Source organism: Sander lucioperca, chromosome 24 (genome assembly GCF_008315115.2).
Source record: "Sander lucioperca isolate FBNREF2018 chromosome 24, SLUC_FBN_1.2, whole genome shotgun sequence".
NCBI lineage: Eukaryota > Metazoa > Chordata > Actinopteri > Perciformes > Percidae > Sander > Sander lucioperca.
Window position 1 is genome coordinate 11,239,148 of NC_050196.1, and position 10,600 is coordinate 11,249,747.

Below are 10,600 nucleotides of genomic sequence, written 5' to 3' on the forward strand. Positions count from 1 at the left end.
TGATGCATATCCCTAAATACATGTATATTAATAAAATGAACACAAACTAACTGAGCAGTTGCAGGTGCAGCAGGTACCTGATGGGAACATGAAGGCAAACGGATGCATACACAATGCAGCTTAATCCGGCCCTGTGCATGTGTAGCATCAAGGTGATTTATTTACCATAAACACAACATTCTGCCAGCACCATCTGATAAGCTACAAAGTACAATTTTTAGCAAATAACTGCTAAATCAAATCCAGCAAACGTTTAATTAGCCTTGTATTTCCATTACACTGTTAGAAAATGGTTGCCTCCAAGTTAAACTACTGAAAATAGCTGCATGATGAGCCAACACTTCATGCTTGGACGCGTTTCACGTGTTGTACAATTCTACATTGATTTACTCTCACACATGGTGCGAAAGAAGAGAGTGTTAAGAGAATATTGGAACACAAACTGCCCATCACTGTCTCTCCCACCTCTTTATCTGAAAGTTGTTGCAATATGCACTTCTCTGAGCTCGGAGCCAAGAACAAACTTAGACACCGCTTCTAAAATGTCCCTGCTGCATGCAGCATGCATTGAGCAAGAGAGTGAGACTTCTGTGACAGCTACATCTGCTGCAACATCACGCCTTGTGTTGCATCCGCCCCATGTCAGATCCCACACTGTAGTGTAGGTTTAGCCATAAATCTGGAAAACTAGTTCTCACTCCCAACTCGTAACATACTGACGACATAAATGCTTGCTCTTGGGGGAATTACTAGAATTGTTGGGTCCTTGTATATTATAGAGTGTGGTCTAGACCTACTCTATCTGTAAAGTGTCTTGAGATAACTCTTGTTATGATTTGATACTATAAATAAAATTGAATTGAATTGATGCTTGGTCAGTGGCTCTGTGTCGGATACCGACGCAAAAATCACCCTTTAGCGTCTGTATGGAATGCACTGGGCAGAACCGTAGCTCAGCTGCGGCGCTGTAAGATGACGTAGTATTAAGAGTGACAACGGTGGGGCGCCATGGTTACTCACCTGGTAGAGCGGCGCCCCATGTACAGTACCGAGGCTCAGTCCTTACCGCAGCAGCCCAGGGTTTGATACCAACCTGTGGTCCTTTGCTGCATGTCTTAACATCTCTCTCTCTCCCCCTTTCATGTCTACAACTGTCCTATCAATTAAATGCCAAAATGCCCCGACAAATAAAGTAAAAAAAAAAGAAGAAAAGGGCGACAACGGTAGCAAGTAGTATGAAAGGCAGAAAATCTGCGTAAGGAGGTTGATTGGGGTGATGGATGAGTACCCAAGAGACCGGGGATCTTGTGCCGCATGTCAGTTAAACATACGTCCCGACCCAGAGCGTCAAAAGTGACTCAAAGAGTCCCGACCCAGAGCGTTGAAAAGTGACGCCAAGAGTCCCGATGAAGCGTGTCTAAATATGACGCTAAAGGCCTTTTGCGTCAATAACAAAAGCCAAAGGCACATGACCAAGCGTCGCTTTTTGATGTGATGGGAGTGAGAATGTGTTGATCAGCAGGGCTCTCATGTAACATTAGGCAACAAAACCCAAGATATTTCATTTCCTTTCCATTTTGGAATACAAATGTTGACAACTGCAGAAATCTCATTGTTTGCTTTTCGGTGGTGCTGGAATAATTTCAACTGCAGACTGCATGGCATCACAGCTGATTGAGTGAACATAAGAGAGCTACAGTACAATGCTGATGAAAGGCTATAAATTGAATAATCCAGGGAGGCATAATAAACTCTTTGCCCTTCCTTGATGCTTCCATTTGTGTTAAGACCTAAAGAGCCCATTGGCTGATTAAAAGCATTATTTCAACTGGCAAGAGTCTCCCCCTCCGTCTCCCTCTCTGCAGACACAGACACACAAACACACACACACACACACACACACACACACTGCACCCATTACTGTGGGACAGGGTGCTGGGTTATAACAGAGATACACATCCACTTTGGGAGTTTGGGTTGGTAGAATCTGCATATACAGTACATAGATACAATAATGCATGCCTATTTGGAATGAATGATTCAGTGATTATGTAATTGTGCTCAGTTTTTTCTCTCTGGAGTTGTGTTAACTGAGCCAAATCATCCTTAAAAAATATAATATCCTAAGAAATAAAAAAAGAAACATATTATTATACATGTTGTCATTGCACAGATTAGGTTGGTTTATGGTCATTTCTTGTTGCATCTCAGTAAACCATGAATGATTTTTTTTTTCCCATATTGGCATCAGAAAAAATAAATAAAAATCCATGTCAAAAGCTGTCAACACTGTGCCATCCCATAGGCCACCAATGCTGGGAGACTGCACACACATCTTGGCTATGATTCACGTCCCCTGCTACATGTATGACACATCCACAGTTACACTCGGTTCCAGGACTCCTCATCTCCCAAATGGTGCCTTCTGTTCTCATTCTGGGCTTCTTTGAAAAGATCCAACAAAAGAAGCAGAGCTGGCCGGTTTTATTTTCCATTCTGCTTTTCTTTTTCTTTTCTTTTTTGCTGGCACCTCACTGAAATTAAGTGAAAATTACTGAAAAATACACTTGTTTTTCCCAGATCTAATTATAAATTCAGAATAACCCAAACAATTCCTTCTGGATGAGGATATAAGGGATGGATTAACACAGAGAGATCCCTGCCTGTCTCAGTTAGGGAACATTGAATTCCTAAATGGTGATGCTCACCCCACACTGAAAATGGTGGCACAGTGCATCCTTTGCATTTTTATAGACCTACTTTGCATATTGGATTTAAGTGGGTCAAGTGAAGAGTAACTTAAAGTCCAACTGAAATGAAATTGCATTTTTTTTTGCTACAGCCCAGGGAGAAATTTATATATAATTTTTTTTTAATGTCATGATAGTTTTACATTAATTCGACTTCTGTGTTGATGGAGACCTTATTTCGATACAGCCTATCAAATCTTGCAGGGCAGACGATCATACTGAGTCTGACAGCAGCCTGCTACACAATACAAGAGCTATATAACAACCCACATTAGCTTTCCTGCTAAAGTCACCTTAGCTTGTGAACGAGCCACCAAACAAACATACACTGAGGAAGATTGTTAATTAGCTGCTCAGCTGCAGCACATTAAACAGCATGCAACTGCGAATGTCACATTAGTCCAGTTAGATGCTGGTATGGTTCTTACTTTCTTAACACCACTAACAACACAGTCTTCCCATGACATATGGGCTGCAGGGCATGTTTATTTAGTCTCTGGTTCTCTACGATGTAACACTGCTGTCAATCAAACATAAACACTGACATGGCCCGCAAGCATTTCTGATATTTCCCCGAATACCTTTTTTCTTCCCTTTTAATAATAATAAACTAAAAACACATTTGTTACAACAAAAAGGGATGACCAAATGTGATTTCAGCTGGACTTTAGCAAAAATCAAAACAAGCGCTTAAAAGAGTTAAAAAATCATGCGTTTTCAACATATCCTCTTAATAGCCTTTTCCTAAGTTAAGAAATATATCTAAAAGATGTTCACGTATGAAACCAATTAAAAGAATGATTAGAAAGAAAGAGAAATGGTTGAGACACCAAGCCCTTAATCCAGCAGCTGTACTTCTTAATCAGTATATACACAAGGACTTTGTCAGGTTGCTAAAATAGCATTTAATTTCAAGTCAACTCCAATGATGGTTAAAAAATGACCAATCATCGCTTGCCAGGTGACTATGTGGATGCTGTTGTCATGGTATAATTGGAAAGGGACAGCCTCAGATAATGCTCATTGATTGAAACCTATTGATTCCAATGCTCACACTAGCAGAGAGACCCTAGCTGCCCCTTTGAGTGAGACATATATACTGTCTCTTTATCTGCTTTGATTAAGTCCACACGACTAATTCTTACCAGCCAATGTTTTGCCATTTTGATTGCAAAATTAAATAACTTTTAGCCCTGGAGCCCTCTTTTCAAGCTCTCGAATCCCATATTTCACACTGTTTTGATTCATAATTTCATTTGCTGTCTGAACGTGAAGACATATTGGACCAAACCCAATTGGCCTCCTTCATATCATCACCAACCAGCCTTGTTTTCCTCGTAAGCACATTATATGAACCTGACATCATGTTTATTTGATGACAATAACATAGTTTGGTCAATATAGTGCAATAAGTGCAAAGCAATCAAAACAAATAAAGTTGATAAGGGATAGAGAATCTGTGAATGCTTGTATAAAAATAGGTGTTACATTGATTAAAACAGAATTAATACTTCAAATAGAATTTATGAATTATTTTTTTTGATAACATATCAATTTCACATATTAAGAATGAATACCCATATTCATTTTTAATATAATAATCTCTTTTATGAGAGCTCATTGAAGGCTAACCCGCCTTCCAATTCCAAAAAGTGCAGAAAGCATACAAAGACACTTTTTTTTTCTTCATCTTCTTCAAATGACGCAGTCTTTTTTTAACATTGGGGGTGTGCCACTTTCAAAAAAAGCCACTTTTACAATGCAGAGCTACAGTAAATGAAACTACAAACATAAGCCTTTCCAGAGGATCATGGAGTATGATGACACAGGTAATACTGATGTAGAATCAAAAGTTTTGAAAAGACATGGCAGATTATATCAATAAATACTTACTTACAGACTACAGCAGAAAATAGTCCTACACAGTTTTGATGATCTGCTGTACAGTGTTTTTGTCCAGGAGTGATTTTATAAACATTTCTTTTCTGATTCACAATATACCTTATGTATGGTTATATTCCTGAAAATGAAGTTGGGTAAGATTTACCTGTACACTTACATTTTGTGTGTTTTTGTTCACCATAGAAAAATAGATTTTGCATCATCAGTTAAGTAGAGCAATTTTGTTCATCCACGTTTCAGAAAGCTGTATCCATTCCTGTAATGTCATGTTTCAGAAATAAGAATAAGATTGTTCGGCACACCCCGTTTTAAACTCCTTCGCTTTTGCTTGTGTGTGTGTGTGTGTGTTGTGCCAAGGCACCCAATAAACTGAGCCACTGTTTCAAGGAGGGTCAAGAGAGAAAATGCTTCATTACATTAATGATTCTGTTGCTCAGAACTGGCTAAAGGTGGTCTGTTTCTCAAGAACTTCAAGGTAATCGGGCTCAGACTGCAGTTTAGCTTTTAGCTCCAAATATTCATTTCTGTTGGGCTCGACATAAACAGTACTGGGTGTCGTGCCATAGAGCACTGTTTCTCTTATCCTCTCCGGGTGCAAGAACTGACGTCTGACATCAAAATTTGGGTTGTATGTGTATGACACAGGCCCCGTGTACTTGTACTCTAAATTGGCACCTGCTGGAATGGATGGGATTGACAGATGGGGGGACTGCTTATCGTGCTCAAGGATGCCTCTGAAGAAATGGTCGGCATCCTGGACAGGGGAGGGGTTTTCACGTGGCTCGATGGTGCTAACACTGTATGTAGGGCTCCTCATTGTACTGCTGTCCCTCTCATCATCCGGGGTACTTCTGTACGTGACTTTGAGCTCATGGAGGTCCCGGTAATCCTCCACTGTGTTGCCTTCTCGTGACCTGTAAATGGGGTTTTTGCACATATGGCCCATGGGGTGGGGAATATACTCGTAGACGTGGCCCACCGGGGCCTTAACTTTGGGGCCAGAGCGGTTGCTGTAGAGGCTGTATTGCAAGTTAAAAGAACTGACGTCTGAGTTGTTGGTGCTAGTGCGGTCACTCTGGGACTTTTTGCGCTTTTTCATCACGACGACAAACAGCCCTGCGGCCACAAAGACGGACATGATGAAAACCAGCAGGAGGCTGAGGATGAGGACAGAGAGGGGGACGGTGCTGCTGGTGGTGTTGAACTTCTGTGGCGCGTCGGTGGTGACGACCAAGTCGTCCATGGGCTCGTCCGTGGGGGGTGTTGGCGAGACGTAAGTATCAGAGTAGTCTGGGCAGAGCTGCTCCGACTGGATGGAGCGCACGTCCAGTCCAGTGTGACGTCTTGGCGTTTCACACACCACCTCATTAACCACAGTGCCTGCGCTGAGCTGCTCCAGCCATATCTTCATCCCCACTATGTCGCAGGAGCAGTCCCAGGGGTTTTCAAACAGATCTATCTGCACCAGCAGCTTCAGCTGATCTAAAACACCACTCACAGGTAGGTTTTGGAAATGGTTGTTGCGCAGATTAAGCCTAGACAGAGAGAGGCTGGAAAAGATGCCCACCGGTAAGGTTTTCAGGAGGTTATTGTTGAGGAAAAGCAGCTGGAGATTAGGGAGGTAGCGGAAAGTGCCCGCATCAACCTCCTTGATTTTGTTGTACTCTAAATAAAGATACTGCAAGTTCTGCAAACCAAAAAACATTTCTCCTGTAAGCCTGTCCATGAGATTACCATTCAAATACAGCCTACGCAAGTTGGTTAAATCCCCAAAAGCCCGGTCGTGGATCAGACTTATCCTGTTGTTTCCCAGGTGAAGCAAATCCAATCCAACAGCATCCACAAAATCTGATCTCCGTACCACAGGGATGTAATTTCCAGTGAGATACATTTTTTTAGGATTGTATGGCTTGGGTTTTAGATCAGAAATGCTTTCAATCTTTCTCTCTTGGCAGTTGACATTTAGCCCAATCTCAGATATCTGCAGGTTGCACGTGCAGGCAGTGGGACAGTCCAAAGGCACAGGAGATTTGGTCTGAAAAGCAATGATGGGGCCATAATTGTAAGGGTTACCACCTTGTATTCGGGAAGTGGGCTTTAACCTAGTTCTGTTAAATTGCCGTGTGCCCTTGGTTGGCCTCGAGGAGGACCTAAAAACTGCCGAGGACGTGGCGGAGACTGTGACAGCAGCAGGTGTGGTCTGGTAATATCCATTGGTGCTGCTAGGTGGTGCAGGCCTGACTGTGTCTTCGAGGGTTCTTCTTGGGCAGAGTTCCTGCTTGGACACCTCGTCCAGATCCCTGCCGTGGAGTCTGAATGGCGTCTCACACACCACTTCTCCCACCAGAGCCGTGTAGGCTATGCTCTCCAGCCAAGCCTTCAGAGCAATCAGCTCGCAGGAGCAATTCCACGGATTCTCCTCTAGTTGTAATTCCACAACTTTGTCCATGTGCTCCAGGAGGCCGATGTAGGGGAACATTTTTAACCGGTTCCCCCTCAGGTCCAAGTGCGTGAGCGGAACATTCCGGAAGATATTCGTGGGCAGGGCAGAGAGCAGGTTGTCGTTCAAAATCATCACTGTCAGTTGGTATAGTTTGCTCAAGGTGTGGGGCTCTATATTGGTAATGTAATTATAATCAATCTGAAGGTATTCCAAGCTCTCCAGTCCTGCAAAGGTGTCATCCCTCAGAGCGTCAATCTTGTTGTTATTCAGGTGCAACCTTTTTAATCCCTGGAGTCCATTGAAGGCACCTGACTCTATCTCCGAGATGTCATTGTTCCCCAGGTGCAGGATGGTCACCCCTGTGTAATTGATGAAATCATTGACTGACAGCTTCTTCAGGAGGTTCCCTGTCAGCAGGAGGTGGTACGTGGAGAAATGGACCGGACTGATCTCCGTCAGTCGGATGATCCCCCTGTTCTCGCAGCTCACTGTCAGGATCCCTTCCTTCTCCTCGCACGTACACAGGTTTCGACAGATCTCCCCATAATTGTCATACATCTCGACCAGCCTCAGAGATGATGCAATCAGAAGGATTATTTTTAGGATCCAGATATGCATTTTTCCTGGGAGAGGATGCCCCAGCTCACTCAAGTGCGGTACCAGTATGAGGTGTCATCTAAGGAGGAAAAGAAAAAGGACGGGTTCTGTTTTATATAGCAAGGAGAAGAAAAAAAAAAAACCCATATGTGACACATGTATTACAAAAATGCATATATAGTAATGTGGACACACTGATTGACAACTATTGATAACAAACACACACAGCCAAAGACAAGTGGGTCTGTATTAATGTTTGTTCGTTATGCAGATGTGTTATGTCGGGGTCGCTTTAGGTTTTGAGGGTGTCAGAGAAAAAGCGACCTGGATGAATCTACTTAAACGATAACATATAATCAAGTTGATGGCACAACTACCCGCGGTGGATGGCCACTGCGCATTTTTGATAGCTCGTCTGAATTACAATCCATCTTGGAAGGAAAGGAAAAAAAAAAAAAAGGCTTCGCCATCCACCGTGTGCAGACCAGATCATTTACTAATTCAATCCCTTGAGAATTTCCACACACAACAACACACAACACTGTCTAAATATCTCATCGCTTTGTGAGACGGATCTTGTTTTGTTTCTCTTCTTTTTTTTAACGATTCAATCTTACCAACAAACTAGCATTACAATCTCAAAGATGCAACTCCTATCTTCCAACCAAAAATATTTCGCACTCACCCCGCATACCCAACGACTTGGCAACAGTGGGGAAACTGTCGGATCCCTTCTCTCCACCTCCGTCCAAGCAACATGAGGACGGGGAATCTATTCGCCTGTTATGATATAAAAAAAAAAAAAACGATCCCGGGTAATAAATACAATAAAAATGATCTCTCTCATAAAATTATCAGCTGAGAGAAGGAGTCTATGTTCATCTCAAAATCCGGCCTGCGATAGAAAAATGTGAATATCAGCCTACAAGGCGACAGTCGCAGCCCTTCTTCTGCCCACGGGCGAAAAAAAGAAATGAGGAGTTGATCAAAGGCAAATAAACAAGTGTTGTTGATCTCATAGCGTATCTGTGATCGAAATTGCATTTTGACGGGTAGTATATAATTCCATAATCAAGCATGCTATATGGCATCTGCTATATAGAAGGTTACAGATAGTCTCCCTCTCTCTCACTCTCCCAATCCGCCACAGACGCGTGAGCGCGCGTGCACACACACACACACACACACACACACACACACACACACACACGCGCGCGCGCGCAGACACACACGTTTGGTCTGTGTCTTAAAAGGAGCACAAAAGCCTACACATCGACCCAGTGCATCTCGCTAAATATGCGCATTTTAACATACACGAGCATGTATGGTTGCTGTATCTGACAGGTGCACTCACTTTCATCTCGTTTTTCTTACATTTGAGTTTATTACCACAACGTCAAGAAATGACATCGCCTCTGGATATAATAGATAACTTGAAAGCCAGTGCGTCTATCGCCGTGTCTGCCTGTGCAGATGATGTATGATATAGGCTACGTGAGCTTTAAAATGCAGGCTTGGTATTGCCACAGCAGCCGCAGACAAATTGCTTAACAACATCTAAAATCCGGATCAACTTCAGCAATGCAACTAGAGGCTAGAAAAAGATTTCAGCACCACGGACAGATCCCCTAAAATGTTTAAGAGAGAGAGAATAGGCATTGTCCTCTTACCGTGCTGATCCCGGTAAACGCCAAAGCATCCCGAAAATCACGGCTATGCCCCGTCTTTTTTCTCCAACCTCAGTGAAAACATGGATTTCGTGATTTCACCGCCCGCCCTTCCGTCGGCTGTCAAAAAGAAAAAAAATACTTAAAGTCAAGTCTCCTCGGTGTTTAGCTCCATAAACCAGGCATCGGAGTACACATACAGTCTCATTCAGGCCAATAACGTGACAGCCCGCGCGGCAAAACGGGCTCCTGTAGTCTTCCAGCAGCGACTGAAATCATCAGCATCATCTCGGAAAAAGAGCCAAAACCAAAGTTCGAACATGGTAAAGAAAAGGGGGCGAATGAAAACTCGGTAATTCCACATCAGACAAGACTTGCCGCATGCATTTTAACTGTGACTTTCATCCATGCGCACTGATGAAGCGGAGGAGAGAGGCACGAATCTCCTTGTCTGCTGCCAGTGGTGCGGCTTGTACCAGTTTATGTATAGATCTGCCCAAGGTCTCTTTATTTCAATTGCCAGACCGTTCAAATCGACCGGAGATCAGTGCATTTGTTCCTCCAGCCTTGGATGCAAGAATCCGATCCCCCTCCTCCAGTCCTGCATTGGTCATAAGATATCCTACAAGCTTTATCTTCCCACCAACGTTTCAACTAGTGGAACTTGATCTTGGTTGGTGCAAAACAGCGAGTCCACTTACAGCGATGGACGTATTATGAAACATTTACCATAGTTATGTTATTTACCATATACATGCGAAATCACTCGTAAAAATGCATTAATCCCCCAAGCTCAGGACTGTCACAGCGCAGAAATGAAAAGCAATCTAATGCATGCAATACTCTTTAAGGGGGTATGGTAATGTGGAAGAGGTGGGATGGAAGGGAGGGAGTGATGGGGAGGGGGGCAGGGAAGAGGGAGGCTGAAAGAAGACCCGTAGAGGGCAGCACAATGATGAAAAAGGCAGCTTGGCAGGCTTACATTTCCAGACTGCACTTTGTAATTCAGTGTATTTCAATTCAACAGCAACAGCCATTTGATTTGTCACTCAGAGCTCTTGCTATTTCCTACTGAGCTGTGGATCTTATTTGTATGCTTTTGACAGTCACAACTGGACATGTTGAGCTTTTCTTTTATTACTATAACACTTTGAATTCTTCTCAACGAGCCTTTGATTTCCTTGGAGGGATTGTGGGAAGCTGCTGAATGTATATATTGGTCTGACACTCACCCTGGATTC

General features: G+C 43.1%; 1 protein-coding gene across 2 annotated transcripts; it reads right to left on the minus strand.

The window, feature by feature from the left end:
• Positions 1-3,352: 3,352 nt before the first annotated feature.
• Positions 3,353-10,210, minus strand: LOC116044816 (SLIT and NTRK-like protein 5). 2 transcript variants are annotated; one of them, XM_031292304.2, is made up of 2 exons: positions 9,363-10,210; positions 3,353-7,771 (listed from the first exon to the last, which is right to left on the minus strand). In XM_031292304.2, the coding sequence occupies exon 2, from the start codon at positions 7,711-7,713 to the stop codon at positions 5,086-5,088; it is 2,628 nt and encodes an 875-aa protein (XP_031148164.1). In that variant the 5' UTR covers positions 7,714-7,771; positions 9,363-10,210; the 3' UTR covers positions 3,353-5,085. The 2 variants fall into 2 exon arrangements, with proteins under 2 accessions (XP_031148164.1, XP_031148165.1); XM_031292305.2 differs by lacking the exon at positions 9,363-10,210 and adding an exon at positions 8,378-8,832.
• Between the last annotated feature and the right edge of the window lie 390 nt (positions 10,211-10,600).

Bases quoted from the DNA above. Each gene is read 5' to 3' on its own strand.
- LOC116044816 (XM_031292304.2), bottom strand. From the start codon at position 7,713: ATGCATATCTGGATCCTAAAAATAATCCTTCTGATTGCATCATCTCTG.